Below are 27,402 nucleotides of genomic sequence, written 5' to 3' on the forward strand. Positions count from 1 at the left end.
GTTAAGTCTTACTAACTTTGGGTAGCTAAAGCGGTGTTTTGGAGGTATCAAGCAAAATTCGTCAGTTAACGTTTCTTTTTTCTCTAGTGTGCATTTCTACTGTAGCTAGAATGTTTCTTACTGAGGAAATTGCTCGCTATGAATAGAAAATCCGATTTTACTCAAATGTGAAGTTTCAAGTGTTAAAGCTTTAAGTAGCTATTAATACGTTTTCAAGACAATTGTGTAAAGAGCAAAAATCGTCATTTTACATCCTCTTTTGCTTGAATGTCCAAGTGCGATGACAAACATGTTGGAAAGTATTGCAATAAAAACGTTGTCTGCATAAAAATATAGTAAAAAAATAAGCTTTCGGCTATCAGTCTATAGCCTTTAACGAATGAAAAATGTGGCCAAAATTATATACAAATGGGGTGCGAAAAATTGAGAATAAAAACAAGCGTGAAAAAACTAGAAGATAAAGTTGTAAATGAGGCCTGATTACAATGAAATAGAATATTGCCTGGGCAACGGTTTTGAGTTGTTATCCGCGTCAACGGTTTTTGCTGTGTGCCAAGATTCTAGTGTTTTTCGAACGCGGTAATTCCCTTTGTCAATGAGACATGCATTGTCCAAATCAATGGGGTGATTGTTTTACCACGCATGGTTGGCAACATTAGAGCCATTTGAATAGTTCTTCAAGTTTCGTTCATGTTCCTTTTCTCGGGTTTGGAAGCCTCCTCCGGTTTTTCCTATGTAATTCCAGGGGCAGTCTTTGCATGGAATTCTGTAAACAACATTACATTGTAAATCTGAGGGTTGTGTGACCTTTGGAGACGGAAATGCTTGTTGAAGGGTTTTAAGCGGTTTGTTGACAACTCGAATATAATTTTTTGCGGAGTAATCTAGTGAGGGGCTCGGTAAGGCCGCTAATGTAAGGGAGAAAGTGTACAAAGTTTCTGGTTTCTGTACACGGCGTAACAGGTTTGAAGTTGCCAAAGAAGGCCTCAATTTTTATTAACAGCGTGTTTTCACTATGTGAGAGAGGCAAACTACCTTATGTAAGATTCCCTGATGAGTATGTAGCTTATTTATTATTTTTCGTGTCAGCGGTTTTCCAGTTATAATTAAATTTCAACCTACAACCTGCAAATTGTGACCTTCAAAATATGCCTGCCGATTTGAACCCACAATCAACTGTCTAAATACCAACTGAATATATACTGCTATAACCCAAAATTTTGCGCAACTTTGGGCTAACCCCTTGGTGTGGTAGCGGAGCTTGTGTGTCTCAATCACCCGGAGAGCTGTGCTGGCGGGGACTTTGGTGCCTAGGAGGTCTAACCATGCCAGATTGGTTGAAGGGTAAAGGCCAGACGAAGAAGAGCCCACGGTCCTCGAGGTTGGGAGTTGGGCGGCGGGCCGATAACCCGCTACCGGAAATAAAAACATTAAACAAGCGGAAACTGGAATTCCCACTTCGCCCTATCGGGAAGCAGGGGTACAAGATGCTAACACCCGGTTGGAGCAACGTGGGAAGCAGGGAATGGCGCATAAACTGCCGATTAAATTCCTGTCGCCAAAAGCGTGTGTAAAGATCGCGCAAAGGAATGTAAGGACATTGTTTGAGACTGGTAAGTGTGCTCAAGTGATCAAAGAGATGCAAAGATATGGTATTAGTATTCTGGGAGTAAAAATAAGATCGAGCTCATGTGGGAAGTTGAGGATAGCTACAGGAAAAACTGTGCTGCACTCAGGAAGGGATGAAGGTGAAAATCATGAGACAGGAGTTGGCTTCGTTCTATCTAAAGAAACTGCACAATGCCTGCTAAAATGGGAACTGGTGTCTGAGAGGTTAATCAGAGCCAGGTTCAACTCAACGTGACAGCAGGTCAGCATATTGCAGTCCTATGCCCAAAGGAATGAGGCAACAGAGGAGGCGAAGGACGATTGCTACGACCAGCTACAGATAGTTTGGAGCAGGTGCCATGCAGAGAAGTGAAGATCGTTATGGGAGATATAGATGCTAAGGTGGGGATGGACAATACAGGCAGAAAGGAGGTGATGGGTAAAAATGGGGCTAGAGCTGAGATGAATGAAAATGGTGAGAGGTGGGCGGACTTCTTTCATGAAAAACACCTGGTAATCGGTGGAACTCTGTTACCCAATGAGGAGTGTCACAAGCAGACATGGAGGTCTCCTGACGGTGTTATTGTGAACCATATCGATCACCTGGCTTTTAGCAGGAGATGGAGGAGCTCACTCCAGGACGTTCGCGTGTTGCTTGGGGCAGACAATGGGCTACATCGGCCACACGTCGAGCATATCAGATAGACATGTAGTCAAGAGGGCACTGGAGTGGAACCCACAGGGGAAGCGAAAGAGAGGGAGACCTCAGCACGCCTGGCGACGTACAAGAATGGCAGAGTTGGAGAGGAAACATGTAGCGAGGAATGAGGCAAAGTGCACAAAATAGGGTTAGGTGGCGCGCTCTAGTTGAGGACCTATGTTCCATTACAACAGAAGAGGAATAAGGTAAGTAAGTAACTCAAAATTTTCATGTTCCCAGTAACACACCCCATCCTAGAGTTCCTCCTATCTCCCCACGGCATCGAACCCACCTTACTAACCTCTGATCACTGCAAGTAGTTATGAATATTTTACATTTGTACGCTTTTGTTTTTCGTAGATGGGTTGATGACTTCGCTCGTAAAAAGTGCAAGAGCAAGTCCGCTTTTCTTCAATTTCTTTATTTGTGTCAGAAGCATTGGCAAATTATTTAAGCCGAAAACCGGGATTTTTCGTCTCATTTTGAATTCACGGCGGGTGTTTTAAAATTACTAATATTTTATGGTTATAAATTGTAATTTTGGAGCTTTTTTTCAAGACAGGTTTTACCTATGCGGTATAACTCCGAATCACTTGAGATTAAGGTTGTTATCACTAGAAATATTCTTTTTTTTTCAGGGATATTAAGTCTAGTTTGGGGCTTTTAATTACTCCACAAAAAATGCCAGCTTTATTTCAGGAAAATCACTACCTCGAAGCGTCAACAACTGCAAATAACCGAATAACCGAACCCAAAATTCGAAGCAAATCTTAGACCTTAGCATCCTGTTAAATAAAGATCAATATTACAAGCTCACCCCTTAAATCCAGAGGCTGTAAATGGGGTTTTGTCCCTATTTTCTCATGAAAACTGTTATCATCGCTTCGACAATGTTTACCACGTGACACAATAAACAAACATACTGTGCGGATATTGCACTAGACATCTTAGTTTTTATAAGATTTAACCATGTTTGAGTTTTCATATTAAGATAACTTGACTGCCTGGTAACGAAGTTGATTCAATTATTTAAAGTTGCAGTTAAAAAAAATTTTAAAGCCTGAAGACGTGCATTTAACATAGTCTTGTCCGAGATAATAGCTCGCTCATGTTTTTCACGCAATGAAACTAAGTGCGCAGGACACCCAACAAAACCAAGTTTTATTCTATAGTAGTTTGACTGCGTCTACAGGTATCGGCTTCAAGGTTAACCCATTAGCTCAGATAGATACTAGATCTATGAACAACTTTTTTTATGATACGATTATGCATTTCCGCTCGATGTTATGCTGTCACTTGCTTGAAAACGTGATATAAAAATTGTCAAATTAAGTAAAAACTCTCTTTAAATCATTAAATTTTCTGACTAAATAAATATCAAACAGTTTTATTTAATCGTATTTATCCATTTGTTTCACTGAGGCACTACTGGTGAGTGTTGTAAGATGTCGGATGATTGTGTATAGTTCTTACCTCTACTGGCTGAAACCTTAGTATAGGGACTCCTCCCAGGGGGTGGTACTCAGAGGAAGAGAAAATATCACTCAACAGATTTCCGTACGCAAACACCGTGCACATAATACTGAATGGTACCGTCGTTGTCACATAGCTACGTCCGGTCCAATTTGATATCCGGGCCTAAACTGATTTAATCGACGAAACCAAAAGATAGAAAGCGAGACAGACAGACAGAAAGACAGCCGGTAAAAAATAAAATTATCCTACGAGATTCTTCTCGCCTGGACTTTTTCAGTTTAACTGTGGTTTATTAGGCAACCGTTGCGTTTTAGTTCAAGCAATATTAGATAAGAGACTATGAATCTTACAGCTTAGACAAAGTCACCGGATCTTGTTCACGTAAGGCTGTTTGCGATAAACTGTTACGTCGGTGACTTCAATGTTATAAAACAAACAAATGTCCTTAACAGCTGAGACAGAAAAGGTCTCTAACTTTTATCTCGCAACCAGATCACAGAGATTGTACACATCATAACAGATAGGGTGTGTAATCTACAGTTCTTGTACGGGCACATTTGTGAGTTCATCGATTCTCACTTCATCTGCACCAATCTGGAAGACGTTCTTGGCCATTTGTTTCACCTCCTCATAAAGGATTTTCTTCGCTGACAGACGAGAAAAGAAGCCAGAAATTTGGCTTGCAGAGAGAAAATCATCGCGTGTAAACAGGCGGTTGCCACTTGCATCCTTCGCAGTCACCATCGCCCGTGCGACTAAGGCAGGATCTGCCTATTGCCCTGTTTGCTATCCAAGCTTGAATTTGTTCGTTAGATAGGTCTTCTGACTGCGGGTACCTACTTCGCCGTGTACTACTAGCCTTCAATACCCAACCCATTCATAGTTTTTCACAGCCACTAAGGGTGTCTTCAGGTTGGGTGTTTGCAATAGTCTCTGGTATTGGAGATTGTTGTCCCTCCAACCTCTCCGCATAACCCACTGCAGATCTCTCTATTAAGGTCTAGCGTTCTAGAGCTCTTTCCTGCTTCCCACAATCTAGGTGTCGCTGCAATGACGAATATCTTAGGAAAGTGCGCGTGCAACCCTCTTCAGGACAGGCAAAGGGTGCTTCTTGTTTGCTTGTGAAGTTACCGTAGTGTGAGTATCCTGGTCCGTTTGATCATCACTAGCTCTTTCACGAGGTACATGTTGGGTGGTTCGTCTTCGTTTCATTGAAGCAAACATGCTGGTGTGGGTATGGGTAGCTGTGACAGTGTGGAGCTCTGAGGCAGATAGATACTGCAACTTGATAAGTTTTCCAGAGCACATGCCATAAGCCTTCCACACACGAATTCTATCATCTTCATATCTGATATGGTTAAGCAGACTGATGCCTTCGACTTTCAAGGATGGCATATCAGGAGATACAACTGATTCACATATTGTGACGTTAACCGCTGACATTCCACCGGATGACAAAATTACATCCTTCACTTGAGTGGGCGTCTCGATGTGATTACCGGAGTTGAGATAAATTTTCATGTGCGATTTCATTTTCGCACCTTTCCGATCACATGGCGCTTTTCCCCCCTGGGGGTCTGAGAAATCAAGACGCTTTATGGTGACGCCAATATTGCTCGCCAATGACTCTGGCACTTACTATGGCTGCTCTGCAGTGGTTGCAACCGACATTGCCTTGGCCATAGTAGACGAACTCTAAGCGAGGGATTGTCATCTTGAGCTGCCGCAGAAAGTCTGTCACCACCGCGAAAACAGCAAAGCTGTATTGGCTCCAAGCTTGAAATATGTGGACAAAGTTAAGCATCTCTATCTCCTCACCCTCACGCCACGTTGCTACTGTCACGTGCCAAGGGATTCCACGCTTTCCAAACCAGTCTGTTTGGCTCTCTCTGTATTTTCTGGGTAAAAATTTCATCGCCCAATCTTGCACTAAAAGCACTGTCGATTTATCTAGGTTCTCCAGGATCTCCACTCGAGCTGAATCTCTGAGAGGAACCACTTCAGGCATGCGCCATAGATGCAGACTGCGCAGTGAAACCGGATGGACCGAATCACCAGAATTGGTTATTTCAGAATGGTTGCTCCCAGAGCTCTCATTTTCCGACCGCTGCTCAAGGGGAACGAAGACTTTGGGAACAAGATTGGCCAAGTTAAGGAAACGTGCGCTGCGGCGCACGCATCATATAAAATGTAAGGCGAAACAAGGGGTGGGAAAAATCGCTAATCACGCAGAACACTCTTGGTTTGAAACTGAAAAGTGACTTCTAATTATTACCGAGCACCCTGAGTATAATGTACCATGAGTATAAACATACTTCTGTTGACTTTCCAAGGTAACATTTTCAATGCCCTGTGTAATGTCTGCTAGGCCTGAGCTACATGGTTCCATGACCGATGTTACGGAATCAATAGCCGTTTTACAGTCACGGCATATTCCTACCCATAGCATAAATAGTAAGAAATTAGTTAGAATAACTGTGCCCCTGACAGAAAATAAGAAAGGTATTTAAAGAGTTATGAATATGGCAGTAAGTTGAAAAATAACGCTGCATTACCACATTGAAATGGTTTATGATTAAATTTTCTTAATGTCATGATTATTTGGGAGAACAGTCCGTTGAACCTATCTGTGCACGCAGAAATTACACTTCTTTACAGTTGTGGTAGCCACGCCCATAAATAGTATGTTACTAAAAGAAGCGCACTAAATTTTTTAAGCTGCATGTAAATACAAGGAAACTATAGCATGTTTTGCTTCGAATTTTGGGTTCGACAACAGGGAATCTAATTCGATTATTTGCAGTTGTTGACACTTCGAGGTAGCGATTTTCCCTAAATAGAGCGAACATTTTTCGTGCAATAATTAAAAGCCCGAAACTAATCTTTAGATTCTTGAAAAGAAGAACATTTCCACTAATCACAACCTTAATCTCAAGTGATTCGGAGTTATACCGCATAGGAAAAAGATGTAAAAAGAGTATTCAAGGTAACATTTAAATTAAATTATCGCACTCCAAAAACTCCGCTTTTCGCTCCGTTGGCAATAAGATGCAACTTAAATTTTAGCATATTGACCCGTGGCCCTTGAGGACGAAGGGTCCAATTGTTTTAGTATCACGAAAAAAAAACGTCACGCTTGATAACGCCAATTTCGCTACTCGAGGACTATTACTAAAAGTCCTCTAGTAGCGTGGCCAATGAAAATGCAGGATTTGCATTAGTCCACTAGTTGGGTGATACTAACATAAATTAGCAAAAGTGCGTAGACTCACCAGAGCCAGCAGGAATAAATTTGCCCGCACGTTTAAGAATGGTCTTTGAAAGTGCCTTATTGATTCCACGGTAAGCCTTGTGCGATTTCCCATAGGCATGACTTGATAATGTTTCTGGCACGCGGCATCCTTGAGAGCCTCTTCGCCACCCAATGCCTAAAGATGAGCGATGAGCAGGACAAATAGTCATCTTTAAAATATCATCAGGAGTAGCGAACATTGATGCCCGCGCTAAGATTAAGTCGATCTCCGACTCTACATCGCTGACGCCGACAGACTGAGCGTGTGCGGACATGTTTCTTTTCCACATGAAAGTAGCGGGAGTATAAGAGCACTCTTTTCTTTTGCTCGACTTCTTTTATCTTGGGAGTACTGTCCCCCAACTATTCTCTGAAAAGAACAATTAATTTCCATTCCATATCCGCTCACTCTCAACTCCGCCGGCGTACAAAACTCAGTGATCATCTGTTTGTTTAAGAAATTTTCAATGTCGCGAGGTTCATTGCATCATTAAGTTGGTTTTCTATTGTGTTGAAGGCTCCTTTTTTTTTCGTTGTATTTTTTTTAATTGCTACGCTCCTGCTCCTAGTTTACGTTTGTCTCTCTTCAACACTTTCTCCATTGTATATTTGCTTGTCTTTTTTTTTCTTTTATAATTGCTCGGTCTTCTTGTTTACTTGTCGGTCGGTCTTTTCTCCTTGATCCTTCTTTCCTTTCGGTTTTTCTGGCAAGCATTTTCTTTAAGTATTCTAGATAAAAAGAAGTAGTTTTTTTTTAACAAAACCAAACTATTCGCTTATACGCAAAATATATGCGGGCCTTCCTTAAAAGGCGTGTGACATGTCATAACGTGAGGTACGAACAATACATCTTTCGAACATGTTAGCACGGGATTCGGTCATTTTGCTCGTTTCGGCCACTAAAATGGTTAGCATTTACATGTTTACAAGCTCACTTGTACATTATAGAAGGATAGAAGCTAAAAATACTTGAGACTCTCAAGAATTGCGATGTTTCTACAAGAGCCATCCAGGTATTGCTCAGATCGGTTATTCGTTCGGTAAACACTTGAACGGAAAATTCAGAAGATGACTATATTGAACAGAAATACGAATAAAACCCCATTTATAGCCACTGGAGTTACAAGGTGAGCTTATAATATTGATTTTTTTATTTAATAGGATGCTAAGCACTAAGATTTGCTTCGAATTTTGGGTTCGACAACAGGGAATCTAATTCGATTATTTGCAGTTGTTGACACTTCGAGGTAGCGATTTTCCCGAAATAGAGGGTGTATTTTTCGTGATATAATTAAAGCCCCAAACTAATCTTTACATTCTTGAAAAAAAGAACACTTCCACTAATCACAACCTTAATCTCAAGTGATTCGGAGTTATACCGCATAGGAAAAACATGTCTTGAAAAAATGCTCCAAAATTAGATTGTATAACCATAAAATATTGATGATTTTTAAGCACCCGCCGTGAATTCAAAATTAGACAAAATATCTTGGTTTTTGACTTAAATAATCTGCCAATACCTCCCACACAAATAAAGAAATTGAAGAAAAGAAAACTTACTTTTGCACTTTTCAGGAGCGAAGTTCTTGCGTTGATACTCGGCGCACTAATGTCCGCCATCTTTGTAGTGGTCGACATCTTGCGCACTTTTTGAAAATTTTCTGGAAAACAAAAGTAGATCTGAGCAAAAAATATACCACGTTTATTACAGCAAGTTGTAGAGAACTCTGAGCGATGTTCAATTTCGCTTACAGATGCGCTTTAGAGTCTTTACAATTTGTGGCAGCCGTAACCGTGCTTCTAAGGCAATTGGGATTGAATAACTTTCAGTTGCACGCTTCCAACACAGCGCATCATATCATCAAAACGAAAATATCGTCCATTAAGGGATCTTTTTCTGATTAGGGAGTAATCACCACTTTTCAACCGACAGTGTCTCTAAATTCTTAAGAGATGTCTTTCTGTATTAACCATCTTGATTTCCTAAAATACAATCACTAAGCATACCCATAGGCTATTTTGACCGAACTTGAATTTCCCAATCCGGGCTGGAATTTTCAGCACGGGGTTTATTTATTAACCGCGCGGCCAAGGACCGAGCGCGGTTCATGTTCTGTACGGGGTTTATTATCATCTTTTTTAAAAATTATTTTTAACTGCGCAGCCATCGGCCGAGCGCAATTCACGTTGTACCTGTGTTTTTTTCAACCGCGCGGCCATGGGGCGAGCGCGGTTCATTGTTTACTCGTGGTTTATTTTTTTAACAGCGCGGCCATGGGCCGAGCGCGGTTCATGGTTTACCCGTGGTTTCTTTTTATTTTTTAACCGCGCGGCCATGGGCCGAGCGCGGTTCTAGGTTTACCCGGGGTTTATTACTTCTTTTTAACCGCCAGGCCATGGGCTCAACGCGGTTCATGGTTTACCCGTGGTTTATTATTATTAACCGCGCGGCCATGGGCCGAGCGCGGTTCATGATCTACCCTTGGTTTATTATTATTAACCGCGCGGCCATGGGCCGAGCGCGGTTAATGGTTTACCCGTGGTGTTTTTTTAACCGCGCGGCCATGGGCCGAGCGCGGTTCTAGGTTTACCCGTGGTTGATTATTTTTTTTTTTGATTTTTTTTGTCGGTGACCAGACGCAGACCTCCGCTCGGCCAAACTTTGAGTCACGCAACGTGTGATGTTTTTCCGCCAGAAGCTGTTAAAACATAAACACACGGACAATTTTACGGATATTGTTTTCTTTTTTGTGGGTAAAATATATTTTCTTTTCGCTTTATCAAAGCGTTGGATTTAAAGGGAATAATAAATACACTGAAAAAAGGTATTACGTCAGCCATGGAATGCGCTGACGTTGCAGCTTTCACTTTCGCTACGTAACAAATAAGATCGTGTTTACTTTGCAAGTTTATTTCGGCAGAAGCGACGGTCATTAATTTATTTGTAATTTTGCGAGTATTTCTTGCGGTTTTAGGCAAATGAAGTAAATCCTTTGACTGTTTCATCGAAGCGAGTTCATAGATCGGAAAGAAAATTAAATATTTGCAAGCCAAGCAAAGAAGGTGTCAGAACGTGCAAAGATTACGTCATTGATAGGGAAATAACCACCGTACTAAAGGTAGCCGTAGATAAGGCAATTCTTGAATTATGTGACTCGTGTGACTTCTTTGCTAACCCTTAACTCAAGGGAAAAAAACAATTAAATTTAATCGTGACTTTAAAGAAAGAAAGCGGTTTGTAATAGTGTTCGTATCTTCATGCCCATACATATCCCGAAGAAACTTCCAGATTAAGACTATTACGTCATCGGAGATGTCACAACGGCTACGACTGATGGTGCGATAATAGAGTTTATGTTGATCAAGTACTGTGATGTCTACAGTAATCAATGAATCATCAAAGATTGCTTTGGAATATGCACTGCGTTGCGACTGTAGTACTAAGAAAACAGTTAAATTTTAAAAGCGCGGTTATAAGATCTAACAGATCTTCTTGTTTTCGTAGATTTGTCGGCGACCAGACCCAAGCTTCCACTCGGCCAAATTTTGAGTCACGCAACCTGTGATGTTTACTCGCCAAAAGCTGTTGAAACATTAATAAATCTCATCTCCGATACTGACTTTCGCGGAAAAAAATTAAAAACCCAGCGCTCGTCAAAAATTATATTTTTTCACCAGAAATTTAGCTCGGAACATATACATATTTATATTGGTTTGAATCGTCGATGAAATGACGTTTTCCGGATATTTTGTCCTTCGGGGTCAACAAAAACCTCCGATTACAAAATCACACCGAACCCACACGGTGCAAAAAATCTCTTCAAAACCCTGACTTCGAAGCGATATATCACTTTAGCGTTAATAGCTACCACACATCGGCAGACGGTAAATCTATTCCTTACCAATCCAGCTTTATCATGTTAAAATTTCAGCGAAATCGAACAAAACCAGAATTAATTAGAATTTTTTTGTGACCTCACTCCCCAGACTTGACCTAACAAAGGAAGCAACGGTCGCCCATAGCAACCGAAAAACACGAACATAACAAAGCCGACGTTTCGGCCAAAAAACTCCAGAATTATCGCCTGAGAGCTTTAACTTGAATGGGAACATCTTTTTCGAACTTTTTTCAACTGATTTAGACGAAAGACTGGCCTCGGCGGGCTACAAAAAAGACCAAGAGAAAAAACAGAACAAGACACCAGAACAAGCCGATAATATTTCATCGCGTGGCTTTCGGCACGAAAACGAAAATACAGCTTACTTCTGGATAAATTCAGCCTTAGAAGCCAGTTACTGGTCCCAAATTACTTTCTGTATCCTTACAAATGTCCCGACTTCCATCTCCGAGAGATTTTGCCCCAATTTTGAGCAAATAAACATTTCGCCGACGGCGACCGCCATTACCGTGTCTGCATACTAAATTAGCTAACTTGACAAAATTCTCCCGAGGGGGGACATGACGAAAAGAGCTTAAAAATGGCCTGTAATTGGCTAATGATGAGATCATCCCACTGTCCAAATTTGGTGAGAATCGAAAGTAACGCCAATTTTCTGTCACGTTTTCAATCTACGGTCGGGATAGAGTTTAGTGTTCGTATCTTCATGCCCATACATATCCCGAAGAAATTTCCAAATTAAGACCATTACGTCATCGGAGACAACGGCTACGACTGATGGTGCAATAATAGAGTTTATGTTGATCAAGTGATGTGATGTCTACAGTAAGAAAAGAATCATCAAGGTCTGCTTTGGAATGTGCATTGCGTTGCAACTGTAGCGCTACCAAAACAGTTAAATTTTAAAAGCGCGGTTACAAGATCTAACAGATCTTGTTTTTTTAGTTTTGACGGTGACCAGACCCAAACTTCCTCTCGGCCAATTGTTGAGTCACGCAACTTGTAATGTTTACTCGCCAAAAGCTGTTGAAACATTATACAACGACAATGTTACGGATAATGTTTTCTTTATTTGTGTGTAAAATATATTTTCTTTGGTTTTACCAAAGCGTTGAATTGGAAGGGAAATAATAAATACGCCCAAAAAAGGTATTACGTCAGCCATGGAATGCGCTGACGTTGCAGCTTTTGCTTTCGCTACGTGACAAATAAGATCGTGCTTACTTTGCAAGTTTATTTCGCCAAGAGCGACAATCTTTTTAGTTTTCCGCGTATTTTTCATATCTTTAGACAAGAGAATTGAATAGCTATTACAGTTGACTCCACGGTACAGCGGTATTGGTTGCAGAGTGCGCGAAAGCGAGGCTTTCGGGTCAACATTCCAGGGGAGTACAAGCGCCTTGTAAGAAAAATTCGAGAAAAATAATAATGAGTTCCTCTCCGGATTTTGCATTTTTCTTACAGGAGAGGCTACAATTACTCAGCGGAAACTGCCCTCGTCATTTGACAAAGCCTAGGCTGAGAACGTGGCTTTCATACCGTGTAGAAACAGCAAGAGATGGCAGTACTTCGAGTGACACCTACAAACGTGAACTAAAGCACAGGTGAGCAGTGGGATGTACGATCGTTCTTCCTGCGCAATTTTTGTGCAGGAATAACAGTTTTTCCCTCGCAAACGTATATAACGTTTTCTGTTTTGAAGAGTTGTGAGTTACATAAAAAAAAGAATGGGAAAACAATTTGACTGAAAGTTGGAAACACTTAGCATCTGATGCGAAAAACAAAGTTGATGTTTCCTCGTCGAGTACGAGTTTTCCGAACACTCTACACGAGTTCCGACAGGCTGCAAACTGATGTTCCATCCAGAGGGCTGAATTTCCATCGTTCACGATTGAAAACTTGATGAATCACTTTACTAAGAGAAACTCAGGAGATAATGAAGGCAATAAAGACTATAAGAATTTAGATTTAAATAGTAAGGCATTTGGACTATTCAGACATAGTCATGTACAAAATACCGAAGTTGCCACTAGTGAAAATGGAGACGTGATCCATATAAAGTACAAGCTCAATGTTACCATGATCAATTCCAGAGAGCAAGCTGGTGAGATCACCTATGCCTGCTGCAGTCAGGTTCTAGTTTTGTAACATCCCAGAGATGCAGCTTGTTCAAGATTGTACTCCACTGAGAGTTGTTATTGTATACAGTAATAGAGTAACACTTAAACTGAAAAAAATGCACCAATGTATGCCTGTTATGTTAGGAAAAAATAGAGGTTTTTTGTTATTTGATATAACTGAAATCAAGAAGAGAAAAGTACATGCAGTTGCCCATTGATCATGGTGATGTGTAAATAAACTGAAAATCTGCCAACACAAGACTTAAGGGCACACCCCTTTCACCCCACCCCTTCCCTACTGGAGCTGGTAACATAGGTTAATGCTAACAAAAAGAGGATCTTATGTGATTGAAAACAATGACATGTAGCATGTAGCCTTGTCCCATGTGTTCAATGCAGTTATTGTATTTTACTACTACATACATTTGAAGGCAAAGCTTATTTGTGACATCTTAATCAAGGAAGGTACTTTTTCAAGTAACTATGCTAATTACAAGAATCTATTTATGAAAGATGCAATGCAACTGTGCTTGTAAGCCTCTTAACTCTACAAAGCCCCATTCTAATAAGATACCTCACCAAGGGCTTAGAAGCCTGAACCAAACCCTAGGGCACTGGATATAAGAGAGGAAAAACTATCTGAAGGTAGACATTTACTTTACAAGAGGTTGCAATAAATTAGGGAGCATTGCACACACAAAGAAAATCATGTCAATAAGGCCATTCTTGCATTGAGTAGTTGGAATAAAGTCTAAACTATGGTAGTTCTTTATACGTTCACTTCAATTGCACGTTCGACATGAATTCTGAGGGTTGCAATCCTTCGGGTTGCTAGCATTTCCTGTTCAGTAAACTGTCCTGATTGATTCATGAAGGGTGGGACATTCACCTTGACACCTTTCAAGGCTAACATTTCTTGATAAACAGGAGCTTTCCGCTCTGGCTTTTCCTCCAGTGAAAAACTGAATTTTGTAGGAACAGATCCTCTTTTCAGATACATTTTACCTCCAACACAACGCATAAAACAATCTTCAGAAAAGTGCTCACTGCAGAGGTAACAATGTTTCGACATAGGGGGGTCTTTTCTCTTCATTTTAAGCAACCAAGTTCGAAGAAGCTTAGGACTGTTTATAGGTAAAGAATGCCACGACAGTTTTAAACATCCGGGCTTGTTACTTCTGTCAACGCATCCCATAAGCAATGCAGTGCCTTACCATGCTTTTCACGACAGAATCAGGCCAGATGAACGACCAGGTCCGTAAACACAAACGAAGAGAGCAGTCCACAGGTCAAAAGGACAGACGATTCTTTGTTGAAGTATTTTCGTTTGACCCGAAAGCCTCGCCTTCGCGCGCACTGAAAGTAACACCGCTGAAACGTGGGCTCAACTGTAATAACAGCTAAGTCGTGCTGTAAAATTGAAGCGGGTTCAGAGATCGGAAGGAAAATGAAATATTTGCAAGCCAACCAAAGAACGTGTCAGAACGTTCAGAAGATTATGTCATTGGTAGGGAAATAACCACCGTACTAAAGATAGACGTGGATAACGTAATTCTTGAATTAAGTGACTCGTGTGACTACTTTGCTAGCTATGGCAAGCCGTTTGTAGCAAAATTAAATCCTTGCAATATATGTTTAATCCTTTAAATAACGGTTTTATTTAAAGATAGAAAAAGGCATTCAATCCAACGGTAAATAAAATTTTTGGTTCAATTCAATCTTTTAATTTTCACGATTCAATCCAATACCTGGAATATTGATTCAATCCAATACCTAAAATATTGATTCAATCCAATACCTAAAATATTGATTCAATCCAATACCTGGAATATTGATTCAATCCAATACCTAAAATATTGATTCAATCCAATACCTGGAATATTGATTGAATCCAATACCTCGAATATTGATGCAATCCAATACCTGAAATATTGATTCAATCCAATACCTCAAATATTGATGCAATCTTCCTGGGCCGAGCGCGGCCAACAGGAACGAGAGTAACTGAGCACTAGAGAGCACTGAAAACATGGCGGGCGAAGGAGAACTAGATTTAGAAGTTGAGTTTGCTAAGTTTCTTGCAGACATCTTGGATAAAACGGAAATAATTTTTGAGAATTTTGACTCAGAAGTTGGAATCATGGAAGAGCATTTCGTAAAATTCCTGTTGAGGTGCTCGAGGAACTTTGAGGACTAGGATTCATCTGGACAACGATAACAAAGATGATTGGAGTTTGGAGATGGACAATTCACAGAAGATTGACAGAGTATGGCTGAGAAGATATGAGGGGTTTCAACAGCTTACCTGATAAGGAACCGAAATCATTCAAGAGTATGGATATAATTTCATTGCAGGTTTCTTTAAGTCCATATATATCTTTCGCGTTAATAGCTAACACATCGGCAGAAAAAAAAAATCAATTCCTTAACAACCCAGCTTCATCATGTTAAAATTTCAGCGAAATGGAACAAAACCAGAATTAATTAATTCTATTTGTCACCTCGCTTGACCTTGCCTGAGTCTACAGAGGAAGAGACGGTCGCCCATAGACACCAAAAAACATAACCACAACACGAAACAACGTTTTGGTCAAAAAATTCCAGAATTATTGCCTGAGAGCTGAAAAGTGAATGGGAACATCTTTTTCGAACTATTCTTAAGTAATTTAGAAGAACGTGTCAGAATGTGCAACGATTACGTCTTCAGTGGGGAAATAACCACCGTACTAAAGATGGCCATCTGTTGTTAACAGTTTTCGTATCTTCATGTCCATACATATCCCGAAGAAAGTTCCAGATTAAGACTATTACGTCATCGGAGAATTTACAACCGCTGCAAGTAATGGTGCAATAAGGGGCTTAAAGTCACTCCCCAGTATTGCATTGCGCATCCCTATTGCGCATAATCTCCTGGGGTTTTTTTAACCGCGCGGCCATGGGGCGAGCGCGGTTCATTGTTTACTCGTGGTTTAATTTTTTAACAGCGCGGCCATGGGCCGAGCGCGGTTCATGGTTTACCCGTGGTTTCTTTTTATTTTTTAACCGCGCGGCCATGGGCCGAGCGCGGTTCTAGGTTTACCCGGGGTTTATTACTTCTTTTTAACCGCCAGGCCATGGGCTCAACGCGGTTCATGGTTTACCCGTGGTTTATTATTATTAACCGCGCGGCCATGGGCCGAGCGCGGTTCATAATCTACCCTTGGTTTATTATTATTAACCGCGCGGCCATGGGCCGAGCGCGGTTAATGGTTTACCCGTGGTGTTTTTTTAACCGCGCGGCCATGGGCCGAGCGCGGTTCTAGGTTTACCCGTGGTTGATTATTTTTTTTTTTGATTTTTTTTGTCGGTGACCAGACGCAGACCTCCGCTCGGCCAAACTTTGAGTCACGCAACGTGTGATGTTTTTCCGCCAGAAGCTGTTAAAACATAAACACACGGACAATTTTACGGATATTGTTTTCTTTTTTGTGGGTAAAATATATTTTCTTTTCGCTTTATCAAAGCGTTGGATTTAAAGGGAATAATAAATACACTGAAAAAAGGTATTACGTCAGCCATGGAATGCGCTGACGTTGCAGCTTTCACTTTCGCTACGTAACAAATAAGATCGTGTTTACTTTGCAAGTTTATTTCGGCAGAAGCGACGGTCATTAATTTATTTGTAATTTTGCGAGTATTTCTTGCGGTTTTAGGCAAATGAAGTAAATCCTTTGACTGTTTCATCGAAGCGAGTTCATAGATCGGAAAGAAAATTAAATATTTGCAAGCCAAGCAAAGAAGGTGTCAGAACGTGCAAAGATTACGTCATTGATAGGGAAATAACCACCGTACTAAAGGTAGCCGTAGATAAGGCAATTCTTGAATTATGTGACTCGTGTGACTTCTTTGCTAACCCTTAACTCAAGGGAAAAAAACAATTAAATTTAATCGTGACTTTAAAGAAAGAAAGCGGTTTGTAATAGTGTTCGTATCTTCATGCCCATACATATCCCGAAGAAACTTCCAGATTAAGACTATTACGTCATCGGAGATGTCACAACGGCTACGACTGATGGTGCGATAATAGAGTTTATGTTGATCAAGTACTGTGATGTCTACAGTAATCAATGAATCATCAAAGATTGCTTTGGAATATGCACTGCGTTGCGACTGTAGTACTAAGAAAACAGTTAAATTTTAAAAGCGCGGTTATAAGATCTAACAGATCTTCTTGTTTTCGTAGATTTGTCGGCGACCAGACCCAAGCTTCCACTCGGCCAAATTTTGAGTCACGCAACCTGTGATGTTTACTCGCCAAAAGCTGTTGAAACATTAATAAATCTCATCTCCGATACTGACTTTCGCGGAAAAAAATTAAAAACCCAGCGCTCGTCAAAAATTATATTTTTTCACCAGAAATTTAGCTCGGAACATATACATATTTATATTGGTTTGAATCGTCGATGAAATGACGTTTTCCGGATATTTTGTCCTTCGGGGTCAACAAAAACCTCCGATTACAAAATCACACCGAACCCACACGGTGCAAAAAATCTCTTCAAAACCCTGACTTCGAAGCGATATATCACTTTAGCGTTAATAGCTACCACACATCGGCAGACGGTAAATCTATTCCTTACCAATCCAGCTTTATCATGTTAAAATTTCAGCGAAATCGAACAAAACCAGAATTAATTAGAATTTTTTTGTGACCTCACTCCCCAGACTTGACCTAACAAAGGAAGCAACGGTCGCCCATAGCAACCGAAAAACACGAACATAACAAAGCCGACGTTTCGGCCAAAAAACTCCAGAATTATCGCCTGAGAGCTTTAACTTGAATGGGAACATCTTTTTCGAACTTTTTTCAACTGATTTAGACGAAAGACTGGCCTCGGCGGGCTACAAAAAAGACCAAGAGAAAAAACAGAACAAGACACCAGAACAAGCCGATAATATTTCATCGCGTGGCTTTCGGCACGAAAACGAAAATACAGCTTACTTCTGGATAAATTCAGCCTTAGAAGCCAGTTACTGGTCCCAAATTACTTTCTGTATCCTTACAAATGTCCCGACTTCCATCTCCGAGAGATTTTGCCCCAATTTTGAGCAAATAAACATTTCGCCGACGGCGACCGCCATTACCGTGTCTGCATACTAAATTAGCTAACTTGACAAAATTCTCCCGAGGGGGGACATGACGAAAAGAGCTTAAAAATGGCCTGTAATTGGCTAATGATGAGATCATCCCACTGTCCAAATTTGGTGAGAATCGAAAGTAACGCCAATTTTCTGTCACGTTTTCAATCTACGGTCGGGATAGAGTTTAGTGTTCGTATCTTCATGCCCATACATATCCCGAAGAAATTTCCAAATTAAGACCATTACGTCATCGGAGACAACGGCTACGACTGATGGTGCAATAATAGAGTTTATGTTGATCAAGTGATGTGATGTCTACAGTAAGAAAAGAATCATCAAGGTCTGCTTTGGAATGTGCATTGCGTTGCAACTGTAGCGCTACCAAAACAGTTAAATTTTAAAAGCGCGGTTACAAGATCTAACAGATCTTGTTTTTTTAGTTTTGACGGTGACCAGACCCAAACTTCCTCTCGGCCAATTGTTGAGTCACGCAACTTGTAATGTTTACTCGCCAAAAGCTGTTGAAACATTATACAACGACAATGTTACGGATAATGTTTTCTTTATTTGTGTGTAAAATATATTTTCTTTGGTTTTACCAAAGCGTTGAATTGGAAGGGAAACAATAAATACGCCCAAAAAAGGTATTACGTCAGCCATGGAATGCGCTGACGTTGCAGCTTTTGCTTTCGCTACGTGACAAATAAGATCGTGCTTACTTTGCAAGTTTATTTCGCCAAGAGCGACAATCTTTTTAGTTTTCCGCGTATTTTTCATATCTTTAGACAAGAGAATTGAATAGCTATTACAGTTGACTCCACGGTACAGCGGTATTGGTTGCAGAGTGCGCGAAAGCGAGGCTTTCGGGTCAACATTCCAGGGGAGTACAAGCGCCTTGTAAGAAAAATTCGAGAAAAATAATAATGAGTTCCTCTCCGGATTTTGCATTTTTCTTACAGGAGAGGCTACAATTACTCAGCGGAAACTGCCCTCGTCATTTGACAAAGCCTAGGCTGAGAACGTGGCTTTCATACCGTGTAGAAACAGCAAGAGATGGCAGTACTTCGAGTGACACCTACAAACGTGAACTAAAGCACAGGTGAGCAGTGGGATGTACGATCGTTCTTCCTGCGCAATTTTTGTGCAGGAATAACAGTTTTTCCCTCGCAAACGTATATAACGTTTTCTGTTTTGAAGAGTTGTGAGTTACATAAAAAAAAGAATGGGAAAACAATTTGACTGAAAGTTGGAAACACTTAGCATCTGATGCGAAAAACAAAGTTGATGTTTCCTCGTCGAGTACGAGTTTTCCGAACACTCTACACGAGTTCCGACAGGCTGCAAACTGATGTTCCATCCAGAGGGCTGAATTTCCATCGTTCACGATTGAAAACTTGATGAATCACTTTACTAAGAGAAACTCAGGAGATAATGAAGGCAATAAAGACTATAAGAATTTAGATTTAAATAGTAAGGCATTTGGACTATTCAGACATAGTCATGTACAAAATACCGAAGTTGCCACTAGTGAAAATGGAGACGTGATCCATATAAAGTACAAGCTCAATGTTACCATGATCAATTCCAGAGAGCAAGCTGGTGAGATCACCTATGCCTGCTGCAGTCAGGTTCTAGTTTTGTAACATCCCAGAGATGCAGCTTGTTCAAGATTGTACTCCACTGAGAGTTGTTATTGTATACAGTAATAGAGTAACACTTAAACTGAAAAAAATGCACCAATGTATGCCTGTTATGTTAGGAAAAAATAGAGGTTTTTTGTTATTTGATATAACTGAAATCAAGAAGAGAAAAGTACATGCAGTTGCCCATTGATCATGGTGATGTGTAAATAAACTGAAAATCTGCCAACACAAGACTTAAGGGCACACCCCTTTCACCCCACCCCTTCCCTACTGGAGCTGGTAACATAGGTTAATGCTAACAAAAAGAGGATCTTATGTGATTGAAAACAATGACATGTAGCATGTAGCCTTGTCCCATGTGTTCAATGCAGTTATTGTATTTTACTACTACATACATTTGAAGGCAAAGCTTATTTGTGACATCTTAATCAAGGAAGGTACTTTTTCAAGTAACTATGCTAATTACAAGAATCTATTTATGAAAGATGCAATGCAACTGTGCTTGTAAGCCTCTTAACTCTACAAAGCCCCATTCTAATAAGATACCTCACCAAGGGCTTAGAAGCCTGAACCAAACCCTAGGGCACTGGATATAAGAGAGGAAAAACTATCTGAAGGTAGACATTTACTTTACAAGAGGTTGCAATAAATTAGGGAGCATTGCACACACAAAGAAAATCATGTCAATAAGGCCATTCTTGCATTGAGTAGTTGGAATAAAGTCTAAACTATGGTAGTTCTTTATACGTTCACTTCAATTGCACGTTCGACATGAATTCTGAGGGTTGCAATCCTTCGGGTTGCTAGCATTTCCTGTTCAGTAAACTGTCCTGATTGATTCATGAAGGGTGGGACATTCACCTTGACACCTTTCAAGGCTAACATTTCTTGATAAACAGGAGCTTTCCGCTCTGGCTTTTCCTCCAGTGAAAAACTGAATTTTGTAGGAACAGATCCTCTTTTCAGATACATTTTACCTCCAACACAACGCATAAAACAATCTTCAGAAAAGTGCTCACTGCAGAGGTAACAATGTTTCGACATAGGGGGGTCTTTTCTCTTCATTTTAAGCAACCAAGTTCGAAGAAGCTTAGGACTGTTTATAGGTAAAGAATGCCACGACAGTTTTAAACATCCGGGCTTGTTACTTCTGTCAACGCATCCCATAAGCAATGCAGTGCCTTACCATGCTTTTCACGACAGAATCAGGCCAGATGAACGACCAGGTCCGTAAACACAAACGAAGAGAGCAGTCCACAGGTCAAAAGGACAGACGATTCTTTGTTGAAGTATTTTCGTTTGACCCGAAAGCCTCGCCTTCGCGCGCACTGAAAGTAACACCGCTGAAACGTGGGCTCAACTGTAATAACAGCTAAGTCGTGCTGTAAAATTGAAGCGGGTTCAGAGATCGGAAGGAAAATGAAATATTTGCAAGCCAACCAAAGAACGTGTCAGAACGTTCAGAAGATTATGTCATTGGTAGGGAAATAACCACCGTACTAAAGATAGACGTGGATAACGTAATTCTTGAATTAAGTGACTCGTGTGACTACTTTGCTAGCTATGGCAAGCCGTTTGTAGCAAAATTAAATCCTTGCAATATATGTTTAATCCTTTAAATAACGGTTTTATTTAAAGATAGAAAAAGGCATTCAATCCAACGGTAAATAAAATTTTTGGTTCAATTCAATCTTTTAATTTTCACGATTCAATCCAATACCTGGAATATTGATTCAATCCAATACCTAAAATATTGATTCAATCCAATACCTAAAATATTGATTCAATCCAATACCTGGAATATTGATTCAATCCAATACCTAAAATATTGATTCAATCCAATACCTGGAATATTGATTGAATCCAATACCTCGAATATTGATGCAATCCAATACCTGAAATATTGATTCAATCCAATACCTCAAATATTGATGCAATCTTCCTGGGCCGAGCGCGGCCAACAGGAACGAGAGTAACTGAGCACTAGAGAGCACTGAAAACATGGCGGGCGAAGGAGAACTAGATTTAGAAGTTGAGTTTGCTAAGTTTCTTGCAGACATCTTGGATAAAACGGAAATAATTTTTGAGAATTTTGACTCAGAAGTTGGAATCATGGAAGAGCATTTCGTAAAATTCCTGTTGAGGTGCTCGAGGAACTTTGAGGACTAGGATTCATCTGGACAACGATAACAAAGATGATTGGAGTTTGGAGATGGACAATTCACAGAAGATTGACAGAGTATGGCTGAGAAGATATGAGGGGTTTCAACAGCTTACCTGATAAGGAACCGAAATCATTCAAGAGTATGGATATAATTTCATTGCAGGTTTCTTTAAGTCCATATATATCTTTCGCGTTAATAGCTAACACATCGGCAGAAAAAAAAAATCAATTCCTTAACAACCCAGCTTCATCATGTTAAAATTTCAGCGAAATGGAACAAAACCAGAATTAATTAATTCTATTTGTCACCTCGCTTGACCTTGCCTGAGTCTACAGAGGAAGAGACGGTCGCCCATAGACACCAAAAAACATAACCACAACACGAAACAACGTTTTGGTCAAAAAATTCCAGAATTATTGCCTGAGAGCTGAAAAGTGAATGGGAACATCTTTTTCGAACTATTCTTAAGTAATTTAGAAGAACGTGTCAGAATGTGCAACGATTACGTCTTCAGTGGGGAAATAACCACCGTACTAAAGATGGCCATCTGTTGTTAACAGTTTTCGTATCTTCATGTCCATACATATCCCGAAGAAAGTTCCAGATTAAGACTATTACGTCATCGGAGAATTTACAACCGCTGCAAGTAATGGTGCAATAAGGGGCTTAAAGTCACTCCCCAGTATTGCATTGCGCATCCCTATTGCGCATAATCTCCTGGGGTTTTTTTAACCGCGCGGCCATGGGGCGAGCGCGGTTCATTGTTTACTCGTGGTTTAATTTTTTAACAGCGCGGCCATGGGCCGAGCGCGGTTCATGGTTTACCCGTGGTTTCTTTTTATTTTTTAACCGCGCGGCCATGGGCCGAGCGCGGTTCTAGGTTTACCCGGGGTTTATTACTTCTTTTTAACCGCCAGGCCATGGGCTCAACGCGGTTCATGGTTTACCCGTGGTTTATTATTATTAACCGCGCGGCCATGGGCCGAGCGCGGTTCATAATCTACCCTTGGTTTATTATTATTAACCGCGCGGCCATGGGCCGAGCGCGGTTAATGGTTTACCCGTGGTGTTTTTTTAACCGCGCGGCCATGGGCCGAGCGCGGTTCTAGGTTTACCCGTGGTTGATTATTTTTTTTTTTGATTTTTTTTGTCGGTGACCAGACGCAGACCTCCGCTCGGCCAAACTTTGAGTCACGCAACGTGTGATGTTTTTCCGCCAGAAGCTGTTAAAACATAAACACACGGACAATTTTACGGATATTGTTTTCTTTTTTGTGGGTAAAATATATTTTCTTTTCGCTTTATCAAAGCGTTGGATTTAAAGGGAATAATAAATACACTGAAAAAAGGTATTACGTCAGCCATGGAATGCGCTGACGTTGCAGCTTTCACTTTCGCTACGTAACAAATAAGATCGTGTTTACTTTGCAAGTTTATTTCGGCAGAAGCGACGGTCATTAATTTATTTGTAATTTTGCGAGTATTTCTTGCGGTTTTAGGCAAATGAAGTAAATCCTTTGACTGTTTCATCGAAGCGAGTTCATAGATCGGAAAGAAAATTAAATATTTGCAAGCCAAGCAAAGAAGGTGTCAGAACGTGCAAAGATTACGTCATTGATAGGAAAATAACCACCGTACTAAAGGTAGCCGTAGATAAGGCAATTCTTGAATTATGTGACTCGTGTGACTTCTTTGCTAACCCTTAACTCAAGGGAAAAAAACAATTAAATTTAATCGTGACTTTAAAGAAAGAAAGCGGTTTGTAATAGTGTTCGTATCTTCATGCCCATACATATCCCGAAGAAACTTCCAGATTAAGACTATTACGTCATCGGAGATGTCACAACGGCTACGACTGATGGTGCGATAATAGAGTTTATGTTGATCAAGTACTGTGATGTCTACAGTAATCAATGAATCATCAAAGATTGCTTTGGAATATGCACTGCGTTGCGACTGTAGTACTAAGAAAACAGTTAAATTTTAAAAGCGCGGTTATAAGATCTAACAGATCTTCTTGTTTTCGTAGATTTGTCGGCGACCAGACCCAAGCTTCCACTCGGCCAAATTTTGAGTCACGCAACCTGTGATGTTTACTCGCCAAAAGCTGTTGAAACATTAATAAATCTCATCTCCGATACTGACTTTCGCGGAAAAAAATTAAAAACCCAGCGCTCGTCAAAAATTATATTTTTTCACCAGAAATTTAGCTCGGAACATATACATATTTATATTGGTTTGAATCGTCGATGAAATGACGTTTTCCGGATATTTTGTCCTTCGGGGTCAACAAAAACCTCCGATTACAAAATCACACCGAACCCACACGGTGCAAAAAATCTCTTCAAAACCCTGACTTCGAAGCGATATATCACTTTAGCGTTAATAGCTACCACACATCGGCAGACGGTAAATCTATTCCTTACCAATCCAGCTTTATCATGTTAAAATTTCAGCGAAATCGAACAAAACCAGAATTAATTAGAATTTTTTTGTGACCTCACTCCCCAGACTTGACCTAACAAAGGAAGCAACGGTCGCCCATAGCAACCGAAAAACACGAACATAACAAAGCCGACGTTTCGGCCAAAAAACTCCAGAATTATCGCCTGAGAGCTTTAACTTGAATGGGAACATCTTTTTCGAACTTTTTTCAACTGATTTAGACGAAAGACTGGCCTCGGCGGGCTACAAAAAAGACCAAGAGAAAAAACAGAACAAGACACCAGAACAAGCCGATAATATTTCATCGCGTGGCTTTCGGCACGAAAACGAAAATACAGCTTACTTCTGGATAAATTCAGCCTTAGAAGCCAGTTACTGGTCCCAAATTACTTTCTGTATCCTTACAAATGTCCCGACTTCCATCTCCGAGAGATTTTGCCCCAATTTTGAGCAAATAAACATTTCGCCGACGGCGACCGCCATTACCGTGTCTGCATACTAAATTAGCTAACTTGACAAAATTCTCCCGAGGGGGGACATGACGAAAAGAGCTTAAAAATGGCCTGTAATTGGCTAATGATGAGATCATCCCACTGTCCAAATTTGGTGAGAATCGAAAGTAACGCCAATTTTCTGTCACGTTTTCAATCTACGGTCGGGATAGAGTTTAGTGTTCGTATCTTCATGCCCATACATATCCCGAAGAAATTTCCAAATTAAGACCATTACGTCATCGGAGACAACGGCTACGACTGATGGTGCAATAATAGAGTTTATGTTGATCAAGTGATGTGATGTCTACAGTAAGAAAAGAATCATCAAGGTCTGCTTTGGAATGTGCATTGCGTTGCAACTGTAGCGCTACCAAAACAGTTAAATTTTAAAAGCGCGGTTACAAGATCTAACAGATCTTGTTTTTTTAGTTTTGACGGTGACCAGACCCAAACTTCCTCTCGGCCAATTGTTGAGTCACGCAACTTGTAATGTTTACTCGCCAAAAGCTGTTGAAACATTATACAACGACAATGTTACGGATAATGTTTTCTTTATTTGTGTGTAAAATATATTTTCTTTGGTTTTACCAAAGCGTTGAATTGGAAGGGAAACAATAAATACGCCCAAAAAAGGTATTACGTCAGCCATGGAATGCGCTGACGTTGCAGCTTTTGCTTTCGCTACGTGACAAATAAGATCGTGCTTACTTTGCAAGTTTATTTCGCCAAGAGCGACAATCTTTTTAGTTTTCCGCGTATTTTTCATATCTTTAGACAAGAGAATTGAATAGCTATTACAGTTGACTCCACGGTACAGCGGTATTGGTTGCAGAGTGCGCGAAAGCGAGGCTTTCGGGTCAACATTCCAGGGGAGTACAAGCGCCTTGTAAGAAAAATTCGAGAAAAATAATAATGAGTTCCTCTCCGGATTTTGCATTTTTCTTACAGGAGAGGCTACAATTACTCAGCGGAAACTGCCCTCGTCATTTGACAAAGCCTAGGCTGAGAACGTGGCTTTCATACCGTGTAGAAACAGCAAGAGATGGCAGTACTTCGAGTGACACCTACAAACGTGAACTAAAGCACAGGTGAGCAGTGGGATGTACGATCGTTCTTCCTGCGCAATTTTTGTGCAGGAATAACAGTTTTTCCCTCGCAAACGTATATAACGTTTTCTGTTTTGAAGAGTTGTGAGTTACATAAAAAAAAGAATGGGAAAACAATTTGACTGAAAGTTGGAAACACTTAGCATCTGATGCGAAAAACAAAGTTGATGTTTCCTCGTCGAGTACGAGTTTTCCGAACACTCTACACGAGTTCCGACAGGCTGCAAACTGATGTTCCATCCAGAGGGCTGAATTTCCATCGTTCACGATTGAAAACTTGATGAATCACTTTACTAAGAGAAACTCAGGAGATAATGAAGGCAATAAAGACTATAAGAATTTAGATTTAAATAGTAAGGCATTTGGACTATTCAGACATAGTCATGTACAAAATACCGAAGTTGCCACTAGTGAAAATGGAGACGTGATCCATATAAAGTACAAGCTCAATGTTACCATGATCAATTCCAGAGAGCAAGCTGGTGAGATCACCTATGCCTGCTGCAGTCAGGTTCTAGTTTTGTAACATCCCAGAGATGCAGCTTGTTCAAGATTGTACTCCACTGAGAGTTGTTATTGTATACAGTAATAGAGTAACACTTAAACTGAAAAAAATGCACCAATGTATGCCTGTTATGTTAGGAAAAAATAGAGGTTTTTTGTTATTTGATATAACTGAAATCAAGAAGAGAAAAGTACATGCAGTTGCCCATTGATCATGGTGATGTGTAAATAAACTGAAAATCTGCCAACACAAGACTTAAGGGCACACCCCTTTCACCCCACCCCTTCCCTACTGGAGCTGGTAACATAGGTTAATGCTAACAAAAAGAGGATCTTATGTGATTGAAAACAATGACATGTAGCATGTAGCCTTGTCCCATGTGTTCAATGCAGTTATTGTATTTTACTACTACATACATTTGAAGGCAAAGCTTATTTGTGACATCTTAATCAAGGAAGGTACTTTTTCAAGTAACTATGCTAATTACAAGAATCTATTTATGAAAGATGCAATGCAACTGTGCTTGTAAGCCTCTTAACTCTACAAAGCCCCATTCTAATAAGATACCTCACCAAGGGCTTAGAAGCCTGAACCAAACCCTAGGGCACTGGATATAAGAGAGGAAAAACTATCTGAAGGTAGACATTTACTTTACAAGAGGTTGCAATAAATTAGGGAGCATTGCACACACAAAGAAAATCATGTCAATAAGGCCATTCTTGCATTGAGTAGTTGGAATAAAGTCTAAACTATGGTAGTTCTTTATACGTTCACTTCAATTGCACGTTCGACATGAATTCTGAGGGTTGCAATCCTTCGGGTTGCTAG

General features: G+C 40.4%; 1 protein-coding gene across 1 annotated transcript in view; it reads right to left on the minus strand.

Moving 5' to 3' along the window:
- Nucleotides 1-405: 405 nt before the first annotated feature.
- The window catches only part of LOC145479758 (uncharacterized), a 307,549-nt gene continuing 280,552 nt past the window's right edge, over nucleotides 406-27,402 (minus strand). The window contains exon 2 of the mRNA XM_081458202.1: nucleotides 406-5,767. Within this exon, the coding sequence (XP_081314328.1) occupies nucleotides 4,847-5,317 (471 nt within the window). The 5' untranslated portion in view covers nucleotides 5,318-5,767 and the 3' untranslated portion in view covers nucleotides 406-4,846. The remainder of the gene's footprint in view (nucleotides 5,768-27,402) is intronic.

The sequence above is a fragment of the Orbicella franksi genome, chromosome 1 (genome assembly GCF_964199315.1).
Source record: "Orbicella franksi chromosome 1, jaOrbFran1.1, whole genome shotgun sequence".
Taxonomy (NCBI): domain Eukaryota; kingdom Metazoa; phylum Cnidaria; class Anthozoa; order Scleractinia; family Merulinidae; genus Orbicella; species Orbicella franksi.